The 25,519-nt window shown below is 34.3% G+C and overlaps 1 protein-coding gene across 10 annotated transcripts in view; it reads right to left on the bottom strand.

Moving 5' to 3' along the window:
- Positions 1–25,519, bottom strand: part of Epha5 (EPH receptor A5) — a 334,366-nt gene that overhangs the window by 301,971 nt on the left and 6,876 nt on the right. For 5 of the 10 annotated variants that reach the window (XM_029545117.1, XM_029545115.1, XM_029545114.1 and 2 more), the window contains exons 1-3: positions 11,421–11,589; positions 8,417–8,482; positions 2,560–2,624 (exon numbers count right to left, since the gene is read on the bottom strand). In XM_029545117.1, coding sequence (XP_029400977.1) covers positions 2,560–2,624; positions 8,417–8,482; positions 11,421–11,565 — 276 coding nt within the window. In that variant the 5' untranslated portion in view covers positions 11,566–11,589. Of the gene's footprint in view, positions 1–2,559; positions 2,625–8,416; positions 8,483–11,420; positions 11,590–25,519 lie in introns of those variants that run through there. The other 5 variants (XM_021211296.2, XM_029545116.1, XM_021211294.2 and 2 more) reach the window with 1 other exon arrangement.

Genomic DNA, 25,519 nt, shown 5'->3' on the forward strand with positions numbered 1-25,519 from the left:
GAAATGCAAAACAAAACAACCCTGAGATTCCACCACACACCAGTCAGAATAGCTAAGATCAAAAACTCAAGTGACAGTAGATGCTGGTGAGGATGTGGAGGAAGAGGATCACTCCTCCATTGCTGGTGAGATTGCAAACTGGTACAACCACTATGGAAATCAGTCTGGCAGTTTCTCAGAAAATTGGACATAGTAGTACCTGAAGACCTTTGTTTCCTATGAAGAACTGGGACAAGAAATTAAGCAATGCCTCCCAAAGATTCATAGTGATACTAACTTGAATATATTCTTTCAACATTCTGTTTTAGTAAATTCTCAATTGGAACCTGTAAAAGGTCAAACTGAATTCAAAGAGAATAACATTTTCTGAGAGCTCTAAAAGTGTTAACTTTAAACTGCATTTCCATCAGACTTTTAGAAAGAACACAAAATATATGTATTGAATATAACATTTTGGCTATGAATAAAATTCTAAAGTATAACACGTGCACAGAGAGAGAGAGAGAGAGAGAGAGAGAGAGAGAGAGAGAGAGAGAGAGANAGGAAGAGACTAGAACAGTTGTTAAAACTTGAAAAGCAAAAGGATCAATCTGGAATGTAAGAAAGTAGAAATGACATAATAGATTCCCTTACATTGATAGTCATGTTATCTTTCTTACAAATTTTTACTTTTGGATTCTAACATCTTGACAATAGTACTTTCCTTATTGTATCTATAAGTGCAAATATAATTTGAAATACCAAAGTAATTTGAAGGTGCTGAATTGTCTGAAAGGAAGATGATATAAGGATACTAGCGCATTATTGGGAATTTTAAAGATTAAAATGACCTATTTGCCTTTCTTAAAACTAACTTTCTTAGAAAGAGCTGTCTTAGTTTGCTTCCTATTGTTGAAATAAACCCCTAAAAAATAGGGGAAGCAGAGTTCATGTTACTGAGATTGGCTGATATCAGTCCTGGAGGGAAGTCAGGGCAGGAACTTAAGTAAGAACAGAGTCTGAGACCATGAAGGAAGTGCTTCTACTGGTCTACTCTGCATGGATTGTTACACAGTCTAAGACTACCTGCACACAGGTGGCACAGCCGACAGTAGACCGGGCCCTCCTAAAGAACTCATCAGGAAAATATCCCACAGTCATGCCCAAAGGCCAATCTGATTGAGGCTAATTCTCAGTTGTGCACTTAGATTCCAAATGACTCTAGCTTGTGTCAGGATAACCATCACTAACCAGCACAAGGACTAATTCATTCAACGGGTTTTCTCATTAATTGAACAATAATGATTGTAATGTTTTGGATAATTATATTGTTAGCTCAAGACTTTTATAATATTCTCTTGTCTAAAATATTTTCATCTCATATATTTTGTATATGTGATGTGATAAATTAGTTGCTTACATGCATTTTAAAATAAAATAGATCCTAGCACTCGGGAGGCAGAGGCAGATGGATTTCTGAGTTCGAGGCCAGCCTGGTCTACCAAGTGAGTTCCAGGACAGCCAGGGCTATACAGAAAAACCCTGTCTCGAAAAAAAAATAATAAAATAAAAAAAAAAAATAGATTTATAGATTTAAAACCATAGGTATAATGTTAAAACAAATAATTTAAAACTTTGGGTTTCTTGTCAAGGCAATAAAGTTTAACTTTAGCTTAAAATTTTTAAAATATCAAACTCTTCATATTATAGGTTAATAAAAAAAATCTTACAAAATTTAAATTGTTTTATTATAAAATTATGAAACAGGTTTTCAGAATAACATGATGACATTATAGAAGAATATTTAATTTGGCCTTTCATTTTTCTGATACATACTTGTGAACTGAATTGGAAGGATAATCCTGTAATCCTTTCTAAATTTGTAAATTCTATAATATACATATATATATATACATTTATGTATAAAATATAATATATAAGAATATATACATTTTATATAGTCTTAATATGACATCTAATTATCATCTCAAATGTCTTGCCTTAATATGTCAATAAAAGAATTTAATAAAATATAAATCATAAAAATATTCTAAGATTTTTTTCCTGAAAAGTTTTCAGTGAAGAAAATTCAAAATTTGGTATAAAACGTTTTAAATGGGAGGAGAACTGATGATATGCTTTGTCTCTCAGGGAATTTAACTGGAATCTTGTAATGGTTTCAATTGTTTTCCAGTGGAATAAGAGATGATTTGATCTCACATACAGTAATATTGCACTCAGATTTCAATTACATTTCCTAAGTAACGTAAGTGTAATTGTGGCAAAGCACCACATTTCCTAGGTGCTAAAAGGTTTTCTTGTGTGTGTGTGTGTGTGTGTGTGTGTGTGTGTGTGTGTGTAGAGAGAAATACTGAGGGGAAAGCAATGTGTTTCATATTTAGTCACTGAAAACCCTTTCCTTTTGATTCACTTTCTGTCAGAATTCATTTGAAATACCCCCATCTTCTTTACAGAAATATACCACCCTCCTCTCTACAAAAATGTCCAATTACATTTCAATCAAATATTACTTTTGAAGGATGAAGGGTGTGTTTTATGGAAACTTTCCAAAGAACTTACCCCATTCTTTGGAAAAGCAATCCATCCAAGGTCCCCCATGACAGTGCGCGAATCCAATAAATTCACTGAAAAAAAAGAAAAAAACAAAACAAAACACCAAATTGAGTATATCCCTACTGAACCCCCGCTGAGATGCATACTGCTTATATTACCAAGATTAGATTATGATTTTATTATGACCAAAATATTATCATAATGAAAAGGACAGTTGATTTATAGTAAATGAACGGTGAATTATAACAAAAAAGATTAAAATACGTATAAACCTAAATGTTATTTTTACCAAATAAAAGTAAAAATTTTACTGCATGTGGCACAAATAAGATGTGTTGGGATCACCCACAAATATTGTATTTACTGGGCATGAAAAAGTGTGTCCCAGAGATAGGAGGATGTGTAAATGTTTGTCACCTCTTTATCTGCCCCAAAACAGAAATGCCAGCTGCTAATCCCCAAAGCCAATTGGTTGAGTAAGGAGTGTGGCTTTTTGCATAAAAAAGAGCTGGTAACTCTAGCTAGGGCTGGAGAGCCAGCAGAACAGCTGGGCAGAGACAGGAGCAACCTGACAGAACATAGACAGGAACATAGGGCAGGGGTGAGGGCAGGGACATAGGGCAGGGCACAGGGTAGCATGCTGTGACAGAGAAGCTGGGTTAAGTTAGCAGCTAGCTAAGACATTGCTCCAGCAAAGGCCATTTAGGCTTTAAACCACACAGATGTCTCCATATCTTCATTATTAAACCTCAAGTGGGAACCCTAAAAGCCCAGCAATAAAGGTGGAAAAAAATAAGTCTTTAAAACAAACACACAAACAAAACAATTACTTAGAGTTAGCATTAATTCTCAGCCTTAAAACTTATTGCTAAGCATGTTTTATTTTTATCTCAAAGGCTGTTAAGAATCGGCAAGTAATTACATTAAGTAACATTAAACATTTTGCAAGTATATTTAATATTTTCATGATTATCATCAAAATCTTCAGTACAAGTGAAAATTTAAGTAAGAAACAAATTAATATAATTTTACTCAAGATGAAGAATCGAGCAATTCACAGGTTGGTTGCTGTAGGTAAGAATCCTGAGTCACCTCAGATGTCTTCCACATAGATATAAATACACATACTGACCCAAATACAAATTATATGCAATGTGCTTACACTCTGTCCTTGGGAAATAAAATTAATTTAAAGAATACAGTTTAGTTAAATGCTTTGGGTATAGAACAAAGAAAGTTATCTTTCTACCCTTTTTCCATATTTTTTTTTTTGTCCTTGAAGTCTTCTAGCCCACGATGTCATTGAACTGCTTTGATTGAGCTTAGCTTATAGAATAGTAGAGAAGTCACATGCAGTATTTCTTGAAGCCACCCATATCACATTCGAGGCAATAGTTTGGAATTTTATCAATTTTAAAAGGGTTAGTCTATCTGAAAGTTTAAGTGTGAAATATAAAATGAACAAGAGTTCATAGACAAGGAAACACATCGTACTATGTTGTGAGATGAGAGTAAGAGAAAATCACTGTGACATATAATCACAGCTGAAACTGCAACTATGGATATTTCTTAAAATTTACGTGCACTTAACATATAAATCTATTCCACATTTCATGAATTCCACTGAGAGAATATACATGTGAAGATATGTATCCAATGAGTCAATTTGAGAGTGGTAGGCAACACAGAACATGGTCACTTCCACATATGCACGGTTTTTCCTGAGTATGACTGTTTTCGTCTATTTTCGTAGTTCTGTAAGCACAAGATTTGAGTCGGATGTTTCACTATCTTTAAAGCACTATTGGCCTCACATTGGAAAACTGCCAGTTCCTTACAGTTATGATGCCTTTACTGAAAAGCCATAGTTAAAAGGGAAAGGAGGTCCAGTGACTGGCCCAAATTGTGATCCAGGTCAAGGGGAGGCCCCAAGGTCTGACACTGTTACTGAAGCTACAGTGTACTTACAGATGGGAGCCTAGCATGACTGCCCTCCGAGAGGCCCAACAAGCAGCTGAAAGAGTCAGATGCAGATAGTTACACCCAACCGATGCACAGAAGATAAAGATCTCTGTGATTGCATTAGGGAAATGCTGGAAGAAACTGAGGATGAGGGAGACACTATAGGAAGACCAGCAGTCTCAACTAACCTGGACTGCCAGGATCTCTCAAACACTGGGCCACCAACCAGTCAGCATATACCAGCTAATATGAGGCCTATAACATATATGCAACAAAGGACTGCCTGCTCTGGCCTCACTGAGAGAAGATGAACCAAACCCTCGAGAGACATGAGGCTCCAAGGAGTGGGGAGGTTTGGTGGGATGGGGTGGGGTGCAAATATCCTCTTGGAGACCCGGAGAGGAGATATGGGATGTGAAAGAGTCAGAGGGCAGACCGGGAGGGGGATAAAGACTTGGCTGTAAAAAAATGACTATAGAATAAAAGATTTTTAAAAATTTAAAAAAAGAAGAAAGAACAAATTATGAAAAAAAAAAAGAAAGCAAGCAAGCACAATTGTACTGTCAACCCCATCACATAAGTCCTGCCAGACATGACACTGCACCTACCTTTTCAGTAAAAACTAAGCTCTTCATTTTACTATGTTATTGGCTTTTCTGGTCTCCATGGGAATAAGGTTACATTAAACATAAATGTCCTTGTCCTCCTTTTACTGTATCTGGGACACTAGGTTCTGTCTAGACATGACTAAATGCCAGGGGAGTGAACATTTAAATTGTTATGTTTATTCATTTTAATGATTCCTTTGGATCGTGTTTGATATTGAGCAGCAGTATGCCTGTGTAGTTGAGATAAACTGACTCATATCCTCAAACTGAAGTTGTAACTATGCTACAGTCAACTTTAAATATTCTTTACTAACTGCAGAACTCCAATGCCTTCAAACTTTGTTTACTGCCTCTTGAATTAATTTTAGTGCACCTTAATCTACATTACTGTTTTGTGACTCAAAATGTATATAAAAGTAAATTAATGGTTTCAGGACACAAGCTTAGATGTTAATACAGTGTGGGAAGGGTAGCCATTAGTATTTGAATATAATACAAAAACATGACAATGTAAATGAAGTTGACATCAATAATTTGTAGACTATAGTTTACTTAATGTAATTGTATAAAAATTCTGTCATTAGAATAACAGATGATGAAGTTGATAGGAAATGCATGCATCTCACTCTCTACAAGCATCTGAAAATTAATTTCTTCTAAAAACAAGTGATTCCATAAAACCCACAATGCAAATAAGATATTTCCATGTACAATTAGATAAGTTGAAATAGAGAAGAAGGCAAGAGCCCTTGATCAAGTTTTCAGACAGCTAGAAGAAAACAGTTTCAGTTAATATGTAAAGTAAAACGTATAGAAAGGCAAGCCTGTGAGCAGCATGGCTCCATGGTAGCTCTGTCACTTCCTATCTCCAAATTCCTGCCTTGACTCTTTCAGTGATGGGAGGTGTAATGTAATGTAAGCTGTAATCAAATTATTCCTGCCAAGTACATGTAATATACTTTTCTCTTTAATCCTTAAATAAGATGTTTGGATATATTAAGTAATTATCACATTTCTGAGTATTACCAATTCTTCATATTTATTTGATATTATATAAGGTAATATCATTTGTCCCTGATCCTCCCCTTCATTTATCCAAGAGAAGTGTTACTACTCAGTGTCCTGATATCATTTAGTTCTCATCACTTCAGTCCACACTGGCTTCTTTTACCCCCTTAATAGAACACAATCCGGGGCTGGAGAGTTAGCTCAATAATCAGGATTTTTTTTTTTATACTGTTCTTGCAGAACACATGAACTCTCTTTCCATCTACAATATCAGGGGGATCATATAAACCTTTAACTTCAGCTCAATTTATGGCACTTTCTTCTGGCTTTTGCAGACACTTCTATTCACATGTATATAGTTGAGCACACACATATACACACACTAATAAACAATAATTTAAACTATGAAAAAAAAAACCTCATAGCAACCAAGACAAGCCTACAAGCCTTTCTAGGGACAAATATTCAACAGCTATGTGCCTTATGAATAAATCATCTTGTCAAGGAACTGATCCAGAGGGTGTGTCTCAATCGCCATTCAACAGTAGTTCTCATCCATTATCTCTAATACATGTCTAGTCTTTTCTTTTCTCTTCTTTGCTTTCTTTCCTTTCCTTTATTCTTTTTGCTATTGAGGCTGAAAAAAAGCCAAGCATATGGCTTACCATTCCCCTGTACATAACAAAGAACTCCATGAAAGAATTATCTCATCAATGTTTTACTCGTTCTAAGGTAGAGATGCTCCGATATTTATATACTGATATTACTATAACTTTTCTTCATTAGATTTATTTTTACAATGTGCTACTGGGAGAATATCCTTTAACAGAAGTTCCTATATTTGGAAGCTTCCCTTATATAACAAAAGTAAATCCTTATGTAAAAATATAAAGTTAAAGCAATAGGAGTCTAATTTACAGAAATAAAATAGAATAAACTACCCATGTAATTCCCTTAGACTATTTTTCACTAAATTGGTGCAGTTAAGGATATTCTTATTTATACTTAGTTATTTCTCAATATTTATGATGGAATATAGGAAAAACACTCTCAGTGATGTCATTAATGTCTCTATTTCCATATATATGGAAATATTTTATAAATCTGTATTAAAAAATAGCTGAGAGGTAAACAGGGTACAAACAAATGTTAATTTGAGAAGATAATTTCCCAACAACTTTAACAAATTTATTAAAGAGTGGATTGGCAGTAACAGAATGCAATTTCTACATGTCTTTTTTGCTACAATTACAGTAATTAAATTGTTCTGAACAGTATATATATGTGTTGCAAATTACAATGAATACGCAATGAGTATTGATCTTCATTGTACAACTTAATTAAAACTTGCCTAAGAGAAGCCACTAATGAATATAATTAGAGGAAATGTTTGATACCACAGCTACTCTGGAAAGCATTAATTAAATATCTGATATTTTGTGGAAAATGTTTTTATTTTGTTATTTATGTTTTAAAATGAAGCCACACAATGGAACTAATAAAAAGCCTTCAAGGCCATTTTCTCAATCAACTATTAATCATACAATCATGAGGAAGATGGGCTGATTGGTTAGCTGATCAGTAATAAAGGAATAATTCCTTCAGGAGAAATAAGCCCATGGGGATCAATATAATATATTATTTACTACAAATTCCTAGTCAATGTATACAAGTCAATGTATACACTAATACAGTAAATTTTAAATTCTTTTTTAAAAGATTATTATTTCCATTTGTGTGTTTGTGTGAGTGTGTGTGTGTGTGTTTATGTATGTGAGACATGAGAGTGTAGTACCCATGGAGGCCAAAAGCGGGCAACAGTGACATGCTATTCTGAGTTTGACATGGGTGCAGAGAGTTGAACCTGGGTCTTCTGCAAAACTAGAATGTACTCATAAATGCTGAGCAATCTATCTGGAAAATTGTTAATCAGAAATTATCATATAAGTTTTGGCCAAAAAATAGATTTGATCAGAAACTAAATCTAAAATTTCATAAATATGTATGTTTTAATGTTGAAATAATTCATTCAAGTAATCTCAATGATTTATGTAACTATAAAAATCTGTAAATAAATAATTTAAATAAAAAAGAGAATCACAAATTTATTTTTGATGGGATTAACAGATTCAAGAACAAAATTAATGAAGGGATTATGTATAAATTAAAAGATTAAGTTCTCAACTGCATACATGCCAGCAACTAGATATAAATATTAATGTCAAATAAAAGCAACTACAATCATTTTAGTTATAACTTTCAAACATCTATAACTTGTTAAGTACCTTTTGGTTCTACTTCATTTTCTTCAACATATTGCCGAGTCATTAAGACAACAAAAATGTACTGCACTGTTGAGGGAAAAAGCACACAGGAATCAATATATTTTCAACCATTGAATAGTCAAACGACCAAGGAAGGATCTTTGATATTGTCACCATCCACATATGGTGAAAAAATATATATAATCCTTGAGTACAACAAGGGAATCCAGTATAAGAAGGTATATTCATACTCTGTTACTGTTACATTCCTTTCACGATGCTCAAATTAGCAAACTCTTATAATACCAGTTAGATCTCTACTGCTACATGAAGGTTTTAGAATGTCTTTTTTTTTTTTTTTTTTTTTTAACCAATTTGTGGGAGCAAACTACATAGAAACCGCTGTCCAGCCTTCTCTCCATGAATCCATTCAGCACATATATGATTTCTGGCTTAAAGGCTTGACTTTATAGTTTAAACACGAGTATAAAGAGCTGAGAGACATATCTTTCTCAATGGAAAACTACATTTGTAAATTGGGTAAAAAGTTATGCTACAGGTTGAGGAATATTACATACATTTCTAATATATTTGACCTAAAGACAGAAACCCATAGCAATACAAAAGCTCATGGATAATGAATGCAAGAATTTATTTCTTCTAATTATAAGCTTCTCATCAATACCAAAATAAAATAAGCAATCAATGTACTTACTGATACATGCAAGAGCTGTACAATTATATAACTTACATATTGAGTATTTTTGCATCAATTTTCATAAGTGGGATTTGTCTGAAGTTCTCTTTTTTGGTTGGGTCCTCGTGTGGTTTAGGTATCAGAGTAATTGTGGCTTCATAGAATGAGTTAGGTAGTGTTCCTTCTGTTTCTATTTTATGGAATAGTTTGAGGAATATATACTCTTTTATATACTCATCTTAGAAATTCTTCAAAATGTTCAATGAGAACACCAATGTTCTGATCAGAATTGCATCATGGAAACAAGGAGTAAAAGAACACATCACAGTACATGATGTCTCAGTGACAGATAACGAGCACTAATGATTGTTCCTGGAATACCACCTAAACCTAGACACGTCTGTCCTACTACCACTACCACTACCTAAAGACAATAACAACAAATATTAAGCCCATTCTAACCAAATAGTAGTTTTTAAAATGTCAGCATCATACAACAAGATACTATTTGAGTAGTTAGTACTCTTGTTCTAGTATTAAAAAATTTTCCTAAGTTCATTTATATGCTTATTTTTTAGTTAGCATACAAAATAGTAGATTTCTTTCCACCATGTAAATATATATTTAGTTTTAGCTGATACCATTTCCAGAACAAATGATTCTCTTCCTGAACACTGTGTTTCTAACAGCTACTTTTAGCATTGCCCTACCAAGGATTTATTTCCCTTTCCAGGTTTTTACTAAATGTTCTATTACCTTCCACACCTGCCTTCATTAAAGTTTCTTTTCCCCTTACTCTGCACACCTTCTAATTTAAGAATCTATTGCCATATTTCCACATACACAAAAATTAGAAGTTGGATCTACTAATACAGTAGAACAAGCAGTATTTTTCTTTCAGACATCATCAGCTTAACTCAATTAGCAGACTATTTCTAATATGATCTATTTACATTATATTATAGCACAGTATCATAAATTATGTGTATCATATTTTCATGATTGCAATCTATTTTATTGAACAACTAGGATGATGCCATTCCTCTCTAGTAAGAATGAACAGCAATAAATATCGATGTGCAAATATATCTGTGGTAGAGCTTAGAGTCCTTTGGATATATGTGCAAGAGTAACAGAGGAGTATCATATATGAGATCTCCTTTTTAGTTATTATTTGTTGCTGCTTGTTTGAGAGGAACATCCACACCAATTTCCAGTTCAGATACATTTGTTTGCACTTCTATTAATAGTGACAAATTTTTCTATTCCATAATCCTTCCTAACTTTGCTTGTCATTCTAAGATAAGACTAAATTATAAATTAATTTAGTGTTTATTGATGAGATGCTTAATCGTTTTAGAAATATTTATTCATCTATCCATCTAACATTTATCTATCTATCTATCTATCATCTGTCTATCTATCTATCTATCTATCTATCTATCTATCTATCTATCTATCTATCTATCATCTATTCATCCATCTACCTACCTATCTACTTATTTATTTATTGGACAACTGTAGTTATTCTTCTGAAGATGATCTATTCAGCTTATTGGCCCATTTATTGGTTGACAGAGAAATTTGGCGTTTAAATGTTTGTAATTATTTACACATTTTATTTGTGAATAAAAGACTTGGAGATAACTGAGTTTTTCTCTCATTCTAAACATTGTCCATCCACTCTGTGGATAAATCTTGTTTTGAACAAAACTTTTGATTTCATGTAATCTCCCATTTAGCAGTGCTTGGGGCTATCGCCTGTGACACTGCTTTTCTACTTAAAATGTTTGACTATGACTATGATCTGAGCCATGCTGCCAATGCTTGTATTCAGCAGTTTCAGCATTTTACATTTCATATTAAGGTTGTTGATCTGCTTAGAACTTTCATTTTTTGCATTTGGGCCTAATTTCTGCTGTAGGTGAATACCCATTTTTCCCAGCGCCATCTACTGAATAGGTTGTTCTCTTCCTATATTATTGATAAATTTATTAAAATTATATTTATATAATTGTGTTCATTTATTTCTGGTTCCTCTATTGTACTCCTTTGGTAAACAAAGTATTGTAAGTAAATATATTCAAATTAAATCTTGAATTTTCTTCCAGTGAATGTTAGAGCTGCAATTTTATTATCAATCTTATTATAAAATGCTCAACCCTTTTGTCAATTCCAGCACTACATTCCAGTATATATCTACCCCACAGTATATAATACCCAATATTCTACCAAAATTGAACAAAACAACTACGCAAACCATTTGCCTCTCATTTTCCCTACATTGGTCAATAGAACTAAGAAACCAAAATTATCCTCTTTATTTACCTTTACCTCCACACTGAGTGACTGAACAAATACCACACATTCGGAACATGTTCTTGATAACTCTTGGAGGGCAGGCTCTGTTTCGTTGGACACTGTAGCTAGTGTGGCAAAATCCTATAGGAATCAGAACTAATTTCAGTTCCATTCCTGGAGTCCTACTTTTACATCAGTTCTGTTCAATGATACGTGAAGGGATTCTGCAAGGAAAGGGAATTTTTGAAACTATTTTTAAGTGTCAATGCAATGAGACCAAATACCACTTCTAGCTGTCTTGGATTGGCCATTTATATCTTCGACCAGATACCTAAAGACCATGAGGCAAGCAGTGGGAATCTAAAGTCTGCAGAATAGGGTTGGCAGTACAAAGAAATAGAGAGCAAGATCCAAATTATATCATAACAATGCTAATCCATTTAAACTTGAAATCCCTTTCTCTTAGGACTTGCTCTTATGCTAGGAAAATCAATTTTATTGCTTAACCTTGGTAGATAACGTAATAGTTGTTACAGGCAAAAGAGAGTATTTCAAATGATAGAACTTCCAGTTGTCTGGGCTTGAAGGCAAGTTCCTCTTTGCTTCTACAATCTGGTTTTCTTGCCTTGTTTTTTTATTCCTACAAAATTCTGTTCACAGAATGAATTCTTACTACTTTAACTCCTGATTCACCTGACGCCCACATATTCATCTTTGAAGTGCTTTTCTCTTTTTTTTCTAAAATAACATTTCAACCATTATATAGTAAGCTCAATGATAGTCTTGACTATAAAAACCTCATTCAAAATTTAACTCATTATCTAATTAAAAATAACTTGATTTTCTTTCGATTGTAATATATGTGATCAATATACTCAAGCATATAACTGTTGACAAAAAAGTTAGCCAGTGTTTTTGTTACAAAAAAGTCTTATTGTTACTAATTGTATAGATTTTGTGTATTTCTATTTACATGTATATGTTTTATGTATGTCTGTGTGTGTACCCCATGTGTGCAGGTGCCACAGTGTGATGGCTATTCTCAGTTGTCAACTTGACTACATAGACAATTAACAAAACCTCAAGCCGCTGAGTATACCTGTGATGGATTTTTCTTCATTAAATTATTTGAGATGGGAACAGATGTTAAATCTGGATCTTTGGAGGTGGGACTATCTACCTTAAATCTGAGTCACACTTTCTGGTGGCAGCCAACATAAAGGATATGGAAGTGGGAAGGCCCTGATCTTTGCCTGTTGCCTGCACTCTTGCTGCCAAGTTCATTCCTTCGTAGTATTAGATCTTACTTTTTGGGGGGATGCTGACATATATTGAAAACCAGTTGAGACATTCAGGTTCATGGACATGAAACTAATTAGTTCTTAGAGTTTTGTTCAGGACAAAGTGATTGTTTAAATAGTTGGACTACAGCTTGTGAATCAACTTCATAAATCATAAATATATAAATTATATATAATATATTCATATATCTTCATTATATATATATATATATATATATATATATATATATATATATTCATTCTATCAGTTTTCTTTCTCTAGTCATTTCAGACTAATACACACAAAAAGCAGAAAAAGGTATGAGATTCCCTGGAACCCAAATTACAGGGAACACCCAACATGGGTGCTGGGAACCAAATTCAGGTCCTTTGAAAGAATAATATGCTGTTACCAATTGCGTTCCCTCATCAGTCCCTTGTTTTTGATTATTTTTTATTGCTTTTAGAAAATATGTTTATCATTAATAAAGAAAATAGTCTTGCTGATTTTCAAATTTATTGAGCAAATATTACACAAAAATCCCTGACACCTATGACAGAATGAGTTTTCATCAGAAATGCATTCTAATGATTATGAATTAATAATGAACTCTGAAAGTGTCAACCCAGTGAGATGCAAAGGAAGAGAATGATTCACAGTCCACATCTACTGGTGAGTCTGTACAAAATGTTTAAGCAAAACTAACACAGAGATCCACTGACAGCTAGATTATGAGTAATGAACAATCTGCTACCTTCACGGGACACATTGCAAGAAAAGAGCAGCACCATATGGTCTCAGTGACTACCTTGTCAGCTATGGCAACTAAACACATGAAATCCCTTATTCTGTTTTCATCTTAGAGAGAAATGTCAGCCTTACATGACTTAAGAGGTTAAGAAGTCTCTCTATGACAGAATATACTTCCCAAGCAAATGCTTAGTTCTACAAGACTGTGGGTAAAGCTATTATATGAAGGTATTTCCTTTCATAAACAAAATTTTGAAAATCTGTAGCACCTGACATATATATGTTTATTCCCAATTAAATTGAAGAATGCTTCATGAAACAGTTAATGTTCACTATTCTTATAGTATTGGTTTTGTTGCCATATAACCTTGAGGAGGTGATTTTTTTTTTTTTTTTGTTTCAAAGACTCAATTCTCATGTCTTTAAGGCCAGCGATTGAAACTAATAAAATTATATGTGTCTGTACTCACATTTTTATCACTTAATCTTAACACTGATCTTCTGGTATGTTATGTTTCTCATTTTACAGATAAGGAAATTGAAGCTGAGAAAAGTTAAACAGGCGAATGGCCCAAGGTCCCAAAACTAATATAAGCACATAGCTATAATCTAAATCTGAGTTATCTAAAAAAGGCTTTTTCTTCTTACTTCGCCATTGAATCTGACCCAGTGTCTACTTTGCTGAATACAAAGGTTCAAACCACTAAATATTTATTTCCTGTATTAATTGGTTTTATTAATAAGTTTATTGAGTTATAAATAGCATGTTCCAGAGACCAGCATTTATAATAATGTCCTTAACATAGTGTATGCAAGATGAAAACTAGCATCTGGGTAGAGGGAGTTAATTAGGTAGCCACCTACCTTGCAAGCATGAAGACTTGCATTCAATCCATACAACCCTAACAAAACTATCAGTCATAATGACTTGTACCCAGTGCTGGGGAAGGAGGGGAAAGGTAAATCTATGGGACATAGCCAACCAGTCCAGCCTGAACAGCATGCTTCAGAGGAATGAGGGGCCTTATTCCAAAGGAGGTGTACAACCTTGCCAGGAATGGTACGCAGGCTGTTCTCTGTACTCCATGTATGTACACATACATGTACCCACACAAATGTTCATGAACCTACATAAACAAGGAGCACACATTTTTAAGAAGCTGAAAATTTCAAATGTATTCATTTAAGCAGAGCATACTGTAATTCCCCATGCTAGAGAATTACAATTTCCTACAAAATTGGTGACAGCTAGTCAAGTTTTAAGTTGCATAAAATAGAAGAGTAAGCAAGAAAATAACAATAAAAGTTCTTTCCTTAATATCCACTTTAGATATCTGTTATACTCAAAGCATCTGAATTGAGGAAAAATTGAGTTTGTATCTTTTCATGTATACTTTATTTTTAAAACTCAGAGATATAAAAATGATTAGAATAAAAATGGATATATACATAGGATGGCTCTTTGCTTTGAATCATTCCTTATGCCAGTTCCTAATTATCCCTCATTCTTTATTAAAATGTCTCAAACTTCAAAATAATCTGAATAATTACTATCATTCCAGGTTGCAAGGTGGTATAAATGACAATTGTATCTGAATCTATACTAATAGAGAAGCTGTCACAAACACATAGGCATAGTTTGTGTGTTTAGTGTTTCTTTGGCTTAGTATTTATTTCCTTTTATATTTTATTGTTATACATATGTATATGTGTGTCAGTGTGAATGAAAGTCATGTGTGTAGATGTAACATATGTCAGAGGAGTGTTCTGGATCCATCAATAGCCCCATGTGTCCTTGACAACATTTGCAAATTATAACATAAATTCACTTCAAATACATTTAATGTTATTTTTAAAAGATAATAAAAATATGAAACTATGTATTTTGAATATTAATCTGGAAACCAAGTTTTATTTTATTGACTACATCTCCTGTTTTAATTAGAATATTCATTTTCTTCTGTACTATTCTCTTACATAAATATTGCTGTTTCATAATAGTATATCCTATTTATTTTTAAAGTATATTTTCATATTGTTTAGTATGAAATCAGTAATAAAACATTTATACCAAGCAATGCTCATATATGCTACTCCATATATTCTCTCTCTCCCTCCCTCCTTCTCTCTTGCTATCTCTTCCTATAATTTATATTTAAAATGTCTTGTAATATACACATATTTAAGGCTTAGAGCCTATCAAATTGGAAAACAGTAGAAAGAAGAGTTGGAAATAAATGGGAGTTATTCTGATTATCATGAGTTTGTTCATAAGGAGAAAGGTTGTTGTGGTAGTTTGAATAAAAATGGCCCTCATAGGCCCTTAGAGAGTGGCATTATTAGGAATTGTGTTGGAAGAAGTTTGTCACTGTGAGTGGCTTTGGGGTCTCAGGTGCTTAAGCCACTATCAGGGTAGAAGTCGCTTCCTGCTTCCTGATGATCTGAATATAGAACTCTCAGCTCCTTCTCTAGTACCATGTCTGCCTGCATACCGAAATGCTTCCAGCAAAGAAAATAATGGACTAAACCTCTGTAAGACAGCCCCAATTAATTGTTCTTCCTTATAAGAGTTGCTCTGGTCATGGTGTCTCATCACAGCATTAAACTTTAACACAGGAGTTGTACTAGGAATGGTGTATTACTGTGATAGGTCTAACTATGCTTTTGTGTAATGTATACTTTGCATATTTTAAGTAGGGTTTAAAAGACCATCCTAGTAAGAACATAGAAGACAGTGGTGCTGAGGGTGGGGGCTTGGCTAAAGAGGTTTCAGAGGAGAAGAATGTTAGTATGTGGCCTAGAAACTATTAAGAAATTTTGGTGAAGAATGTGTCTGCTTTCTGCCCCTGTTGAAAAAGTCTGCCTGAGGCTAAATTGAAGAGTTTTGGATTAATTGTCTTTGCAGAACAGATTTCAGAATACCGTAGTGTGGGTTGTGTCATGTGGTTATTAGTGGCCATGTTTATGGTGAACTATAATGAAATGGAGAAGATTGTACAAGCAAAGTTACAAAGTGTACATTTTGAGGAGAAATGGGGACCAGGAAGTTGAATGGAGATAAGTCCTGTGTTCAAGGAGATAAACAGATTAAATAAAATCCTGATATTAAATGGGGTGGTGACCTCAGGGCAAGATTCCACCCATCTGAGCTTCCAATTCATGAAAGGGAATTAAAGAAAAGCTTAGAACAGATGTGGCGGTGCGTACCTTTAATCTCAGAACTCTGGATGAAAAAAAAAAAGCTTGATCTCTTAAGTTTGAGGCCAACCTGGTCTACAGATTGAGTTTCAGGAGAGATAATCTTAAGCAGTGAAGGAAACTACTGAGAACAGAAAGTAGCTGAAGATGTAATTGAATGTGGAGGTCAAGTTGCAGCTACATCAAAAAGCAGAACTTGGCAGCTTCAGCCCTGTGGTTCTGAGTTTGGAGTGAAGGATACAAGAAAAAGGGGTTAGGGAATCTCTCTCCAGAACTTAGGAAGCTCCTGAGGGAAGGCATATGAAGGCCCAGAGAGGCCATTGTGTGATATCGTGAAGGGGAAGTTTGAATTAACTTAGAGATCTCAAGATGTTGGAGATGCGTGTGTCATGTGATACCTGCCAAAAGCAGCAGCTAACAGGGATTAGAAAAAGCCCAACAGAAAGAAGTGCATTGCAGTCAACAAAGACAAAAGGAGTTGGAAATCTGAAGAGTGCTTTGACATTGTACATGGAAACGCAGAGTTTGGAGTTGGCCAACATGGATGTGAGCTTGTTTTTGTCCAGTATTTCCTCACTATGCTGCTTCCTTTCAGAACTGTAATATACAACCTGAGCCATTATACCCTGGAAGCATGTGATCTGCTCTCTCAGTTTGATTTTACAGGGGATTACAGTTAAGAGATTGAATGCACTTCAGAACAATTATCAGACTGTTAGAGATTATGGGGAATTTTGAAGTTGGACTAAATGCATTTTGCATTATGGTATGACTCCAACTATATGGGGACCTCGGAGTGGAATGTGGTGGTTTGAGAGGAACTGGCCTTCACAAGCTCTTAGGAGGTGTCATTATTAAGAGGCATGGTCTTGTTGGAGTAGGTGAGCATCACTGGCTATGGTCTTTGAGGTCTCAGATGCTCAAGCCATGACCAGTGTATATTCCTTTATAAGAGTTGTCATGATCACTGTGTCTCTTCAAAGCTTTAATACCCTAACTGTGGCAGTTATAATGGATCTTCACTGTGAGCTCTATTTTGAATTACCATGGAAGCTCACTACCATTATTTCCATGACTGTATTTCAAGAAAGGTATAACAGGAGGTAGGTGAACCTACCCTGAATGTCAGTGGCATCATCCCATGAACTGGGTCCCTAGACTGCATATAAAAGAGAAAATGAACAGGGTACCAGCATTCTAGTGTTCTGATTTTTGACTATGGACTCTTATGTGACAAACTGTGGTCCAAGATAATCATTTCCTTGCTAATACAGTTAATCTCAGACTTTGGGTCATAACAACCAAAAATGTAACTAATACTGTAGAATTCTAGTCACTTCTTTGAGTTGTTTTCCCCTTCTTTGTTCATAATAATGTGCCACTTCAGCATGGCACCAAATTTATATGTTCAGTAAATCATGACCAATACCTCTGAACTGATTGAAACAACTTTTCTCTATATTGAAAACATGAGTGGGCTGGAGAGATGGCTCAGCAATTAAGAGCACCAATTGCTCTTCCGAAGGTCCTGAGTTCAAATCCCAGCAACCACATGGTGGCTCACAACCACCCATAATGAGATCTGACGCCCTCTTCTGGTTTGTCTGAAGAGAGCTACAGTGTACTTTTGAATAATAATAAATAAATCTTAAAAAAAATAAAAAGAAAATATCAGTTTACTTGGGATAGCTTGAGAGATAAAGGAGATCATGCAATGTCTTCACAGCAGTATTTTCACCTTTCCTATGTATAAAATGATTCAATTCAAACAATTGTCAAGTTAGTAAAATAAAAATTATCTGATATTTTATACAGTTATTATTTTACAGGAAATTAAAATTTCCTGTAAGTAATTTTCTCTGGAAGGGTTGTTAATTAAACAAATTACCCATAAGCTACCAAAACTATAGTTGAGAAAATAATTATTTTACATGTAAGCTAGTACTTCAATACTATTCTATCCACATGATGGTTGACACGCATTTTCCATTTAATATTAAAAATTACCATGATTCTGTAAATCTAAAGTGCTTCAAGATGTATGTAAGCATGAATATACTCAGGTAACAGAATAAATAAAAGTTATTCTTTCCATTTCCTGAAATTACCAACAGATGGTTTGTATTGTTTTTGATGTAAGATTAAGTCATACTTTGAGTATAAAAGACTATAAAGTAGGTCAAATGGTATGAATGCTAAAAGGTTGCCATAGAGAAGGGACAAAAATAAAAAAGCACTTGATTCCATCACAAATTATTAATCATAATACACATAAAAACACTCCTTACATATAGGATAATCAGTAGATATTCCATCTTTGTTAAACCTTTTATAAATATAAAGTAAATGGTTCTGATAGCATATATGTTGGTAATAGCTTACTTTCCTTGGCAAATCATACAATCTTTCAGTTAGTAACTTTTCAATTTACTAGGGGCTTTATAAAACCAATTCTAAGTTCTCTTAATTACAGCTTTAAGAAAAGAGTTATATTGGCATCCTCAAGAATGGAATAGGATGGTGAAAGAAATTGCTGTTAAAAATAGTAGCTTTAAGTCACTTAAAGAATTTACTTGATAGTATGCATTCGTCAACCATGGATTTATAGGGTACAATGTACTTCCCTGATGCTCCAGATGGAGAATTACGTTTTGGATCTGGCTCTCAATGTGCTTCCAGACAGCTAATGCTTTCTCCACAGTGATGCATCAAACAAATGCAAAATACAAGACATTCTACTGTCAGTTTGTTGGAATTAAACTGTTTTGGTTGGGAACTCATTAGGTCTCTGTACTCAAATCCAAATTCAGAGAAATGCTTCCCTGATTAGCTTTTATTTTCAAAGTTTTTCCATTCTTCATAAAGATCAGAATGGCATGAAGAAGTGAAAATATAATTTCAAGTGACAGGCCACACCAGGAATGGAAAGGGAAACTCAAGCTTGAGGAAATCTATCTATAGAGACTGAGGACAAAAATCTAGTCGTGGTGTGGGTGTGACTGGTTGTGTTCAAAGAATCCAGGTCACTGAGGACGAGGAAACCACTCTCCTTCCATAGGTTAGTGATGGGAAACTGACAGGAGCTATGGTCCTGAAGCAAATCAGTGACTACTGTGCACTCATAATTAAGGTTTGATTTGTAACCCATGGCTTCTGGAGGTCTGTTGAAAAGTTTTACCAAGGGAATAAATAAGGACTCTTTGAGCTATTGAACTGCAGTCATTTATCTTGCTTCTGGCATCTTCATTTTTAACAAATAAGGCAATACTCACTAATTAATGCCCTGTTAAAAAGTCAGAGTGCCAACCCAAAGTTTTTGAACATGTAATATTTAACTCTGTCATATTGTAAGCCATACAATTTTAAAAAGCACTTTAAAGAAATGAACTCAATATGCACAATCCTAAACTGTATTATAATATCATTCCTATTTACAGACTAAAAGCAGATGCAAAGGAGTTGTCTAGTTTGCCGAAGTTTCACAGCTTCAAATGTCTGAGCCAAAACCTGGAGCCTGTTCCTGCCCTCATTGCTTTATAACACATCCATAATTTAGAACTCATTTTGGGCAAAAAACTGTTAGCATTTGATATTATCCAACATTTAACATTAAATAATATTTTCTTAATTCAGATCCTTCTATAACAGTAATGAATTCCTCTAATGGAGCCTACCAATAAAGGTATTTTAATGAACTATTTAGGCAAAATATACTTTCATAAGGGTATCTTAAAGAGATTCATAGACAAAGATATTCTTTCCTGATATAAACAACTTTCAAAATTATTATAAAATATTATATCTAAATCTACACATAAAAGAGGCAAAAAAAACCATTATTGTTGGTCTATGGTAAAGACAAAAATTGCCTACATTTTTCCACTGAATGTTCAGGGGAAATTACTTATCATGTTCCTCCTGAAAGTGAAAATGTGTACAAGCTGACTAAAACTTTGGAAGGTGTTTTGTTTTACTAGTAGAACAAGAAAGGTGTTCTACAATAGGTAGAACTGTATGGAGAAGAGATTTTTAATGAGATTATTGGCATTAAAATATAGATCTAGAATATACTATTGGCCTGGGATGGCAGTTGAAATTTTTATATTCTCAAATAGCATTGAAAAGATAAAAGATGATAAGTCAAAGAACATAGGGGTTCAGCTCAAAAGAAAGATATAAAAAGAGAGCTCAGTTGCATGATAGTGGAAACTGGACTATGAAGAAAACAGTGAGCAAGTCTAAAATGTACAAGCATTAATTAAGTATATTACTGATAGCATGGTTATCAATAACTAGTGAATGTGGGAAGGAAAGCCTTCAGGATTCCATATATTTTCATCCTAGGCACTTTTGGCATAGGTAGAAATGGCTGTAGATATTTGACGGCAAAATTTCCCCTTGCATGAAGACTTGAAAAGACTAGTACTGAAGCCAGGGTGTCTGAGTTTGAGTGAAAGCATTTCCACTTTGACACAAATATATTGAGACAAGTTATTTAAGTATACACTCAAGTTCCTTAAAAATAAAATGGTGATAATGAGGATTCATTTGGCTCATTTCTAGGAAAACAAACACATATGTAAACCACAGCAATGACACATGATAAATCAAAAGTGAATGACAGTTTGAATTTGTGAATAAGGCATAGGCAGTCATGAGTATGCAATTTTAGATTTACAAGTAATGTAATGTTACAACTAAATAATATGTTCTAAACTTTCTTAGGTTTTGTTGTTGTCTCCTATATGCCAAAGAAGAGCCTTCTGGTAATTATATTAAAACCTTTCTGGAAATATATAAACCTACTCACATTTCCAAGAAATATATTTAATATGCATGGGACTAAAAAGAGAAGTGTTCTGGGAAATGAAAATGGAAAACTGTATTTAGTACTGGAATCAGGAGTGTCAGATATCTGTATCAAGAAACTTTAAGCATTTTCCCTGCCATGGATTCTCAAAATTGAGAACCAGTTAATTTAATGATCTTCTCACTGTATTCAAAGTCACTATGTGTATTTTAATGGTTTACACATGCATACTTTAATGTAAAATCTGTAACATCTCAGGGCATATACAAGAATTATCCTAAAACCACAACATGATGGCAAATGTTCAAAATGCTTTCAGATAACCCTTGATGTTTCATGTAGCTGATAAGAAGTTTCAGTTCTCTGTGGAAAGTCAAAGAAACATCACTTACACCCCTGATACTGGTACTTATCTTTTCCTTCATTTCCTTGTCTGATCACCAAATTTGTCATTAGATAACAAAACCCAGCAGAGAATTGGGACACATGTGGTTCTTTTTTAGTTTGTACAGCTACATGGGACATTTTGTCAATTCTTTTGTTAAATTGCCTTCCTAGCCCAAGATTTTTTTTCATCTTCCACTTCAAGAAAGATGATGACCTGTGGCTGAGAAATAATGCCTTGGATACCGTATGCCCATGCCGTATGAAACAGAATAATTGATATTGGTTATTTAGCCATGGGACTGTAGCAATTCTATGCAGCAGTATAGGTACATTCTTGTTTCATTTCATAGCAACTCTAAGAATAATCCCTGATATATCCATGTGTACTGTGTAGACCCAGAAGGGGCTGATTCATATAATTTCATAACACATAGCAGAACTGCTGTATCCTGGTTTCTCAGGCTCTTCATTCTTATCTATCATGCAAGATGTACCATAGTTAGGAAACTGATGCAAACAAAAGGCCAGCACTCAGTGACAATGACTACATCTATGCAAATGAGGCACTTTCAAAAGGTTGCCAAGATCAGTGTTTCTGCTAAATCTCTGAAGAAGATAAAGAAGAAAAAGAGGAGGAGGGAAAAAGGAGTGGAGGAGTGGGAGGAGGAAGGGACAGGGGGAGGAGAAGGAAGGGGGGGGAGAAGTTTTTGTGTTACTTATTTTTATGGAAGTTCTTCAAAACAATATTAACTTTTATCCTGACTCAATCCAGCACACAAACCATGACCTACTGAGATCACTACTCAGCTCCAATCCTGGGCTTCCTGCTCCCCCTCCTGATCTTCTTTTGTGGAGAATTCTATCAATTAAAAACTTGCTTTGTTCACCTTTTCCCTGCTACAGTTATATGAAATAGGTAAAATTCATTATAACAACCCTGTTATAGACAACTAAACTGAACTACAACAAATTAAAATGAATTGCTAAAAAGTGTAGTAAGTGATGGAGATTGCCATCAATAAAACTAATTGGTTTCAAAATACAAACTAGATTTCTTTTTCTGATCTCCTTGTCATTTCATAGCACCTTTATCTCTGCATACTTGGTTTCACAAGCTTCAAGAAATATCAATGGACCACATCTTAGAGCGTTATTTAGTTGTTTTGTCTCTGTTGCATCTTCCTCAACTTTTCTCAATGATGGAGTGGTGGGACAGGAGAAGGTGGGGGGGAAGCACCCTCATAGGGACAAAAGGGAGGGGGGAGAGGGAGGATATGGGGGGGTAAGGAGGGGTAACCAGGGATATCATTTGAATGTAAATGAATGGAATGATTTAAAGAAAGAAAGAGTGAAAGAAAGAAAGAAAGAAAGAAAGAAAGAAAGAAAGAAAGAAAGAAAGAAAGAAAGAAAGAAAGAAAGAAGAAAGAAAGAGGAAGGAAGGAAGGAAGGAAGGAAGGAAGAAAGAAAGAAAGAAAGAAAGAAAGAAAGAAAGAAAGAAAGAAAGAAAGAAAGAAAGAAAGAAAGNGGAAGGAAGGAAGGAAGAAAGAAAGAAAGAAAGAAAGAAAGAAAGAAAGAAAGAAAGAAAGAAAGAAAGAAAGAAAGAAAGAAAGAAAGAAAGAAAGACAATCAAAGTCATGGTGGTTTGAAACTAGAGATTATTAAGGTCCATCAAGCAGAGCAGGTCTTCAGTATTCCCTACTGCAGAAGGATTGTTCTTGTTCGGCTCTTAGGAGCAGAGTTAAACATTTCTATACTGTCTTCACTGAAGCCCTTCTACCTCCGTAGGCATTACAGAAGGGAAGAGCTCTGGATGAAAGCTAAACTTGGCTCAGATGGCAAGCTCCTGCTGGGAACTGCAGGGGTTGACCTGGTGCCAGCTGGATTTACCTGCTGAGTTAGTCTTTCCACGGAGAAGACATTAGCACATCCTGAGACTGTCCTGCCAAGGCAAAGTAAGTCAGTTACCTTTGAAGACAGCCAAAGTTGACAAAGATCACTTAAACTCTTCTACTTATAAAGCAAACAGCCGCTAATGGAGCTTGGGGCAATCTATTATTTAGGTCGAGGTTTCTTCCTTTTAATTAAGAGAAATGTTTCATCTTCTTAATATCTTGTTTGAAATTGTGACATATTTGGGGGTAACTGAGCAAAGCAGGCATGGATTCTGACCCCCTTAAGTTGGGCTGTTTTCCTAAGAGGAAAAAGGATGAAGCTAAGAGTTTTGACAGATGAAAATAAGAGTATAAAATTATTAAGAAGATAAAAGGCAGCCCCTGTCTTTGAGTAGAACAGACTGTATTTTCTTCAAATCATGCAATACTTAGCCTGAAACATGTTTCCAAGTAGGAACATTTCTCACAAAGCATATGCAAAATATTTCAACCTTCAGGTTTTGGCTCTTTGAGAATTTTGTGGGTTGTTTTTTTTTTTTTTTTTTTTTTTTTTTTTTTTTTTTCAGAATCGTTTGCTGACAGCTATGGCCCAGTTTACTTAGAACTGAAGACAAACTTAACTGATGGAGAAGTTGACCTGGACAATAACCCAGCCAATGAAATAGACGTAGAAGGATCACAAACACTTAAATTCCATTTACTTGATCTCTGGTGTGTCTAATGCTACAAGTGTTTGTCATGACTCAACTAAATGATGGATCTCACAAAGAAATAAAAGAACGGTAAATTCTAAATATATGAAATAATAGGAAACCAAGAGTTCCTTTTTTCTCATCACACTGTTGTATCTTCAGAGCCCTGGGGAATCAAATATAAAAATTAAAATATGTGTTTAAGTATGAATGGTATATTCTTTTCAAAGGAGATTTTTAAAAGACTCCAATGCTTTTATTATTGGGTTTTTATTATACCATATTTAAATTGTTCCCCACTCTTTCTTCCAGCCTTGCTTCAACCTTTCCATGAATGCTTTGGCACAATCAAGCACATCCTAGCAAAGTTATTATTCAGTCTTAAATGAATGCATAAAGATTAAAACCACGAATAGTCACCGAGAGCTACAGAAGGAAGAAGACATGACCTAGATATGACCCCATTCAACAAAGGATTGTATGTTCCCCCATTGTATAAGAAATAATTCAAATGATATTAATAAAGTAGCTCATAAGGTGATAAGAGACTAAAGGCTGTGCCACCTATAGGAAAAGCAGAGCTACAGTGAAGTTTAATTATACTCAGAGCCTGCTAGGTTTTATTTAAATGGAATACAACTAATTGGTACTCTAACAGGCAAAATTCACACATGTGCGCACATGGGTTTTTATAAGGTTTTCAGTCAATGTGTCAGACACAATTCTTTATGATTTCTGGAAAATGGCTAAAGATAAAACCCATTTTTAAAAGTGCAAATTAATATAATATCAGTTAATAATGTAACTATCCAAGGTCATAAAAAGTTTTACAGACTTACAGTATGGTTCTTACTACATTAAAGTTTTATGACTGAAATCTGTGATTCTTATTAGGAGTTCCAAATGAAAAAAAAAATTGAGCTTTGAGATAAAAGCCATACTATATCAATTAGAAGGCATTCAACTTCGTCCAGTACAACTTGTTACATATATTAAAACTATTTTATTTTTCTTTCTTTATTTGCCTTTGCCCTAGCAGTAGCACTTATTATCAGGCAGTAGTATTTTAGATGACAGAGAAATAAATTAAATAGATTTTTTTTTTTTTTTTTTTTT

The sequence above is a fragment of the Mus pahari genome, chromosome 13 (genome assembly GCF_900095145.1).
Source record: "Mus pahari chromosome 13, PAHARI_EIJ_v1.1, whole genome shotgun sequence".
In the NCBI taxonomy this organism is placed as follows: domain Eukaryota; kingdom Metazoa; phylum Chordata; class Mammalia; order Rodentia; family Muridae; genus Mus; species Mus pahari.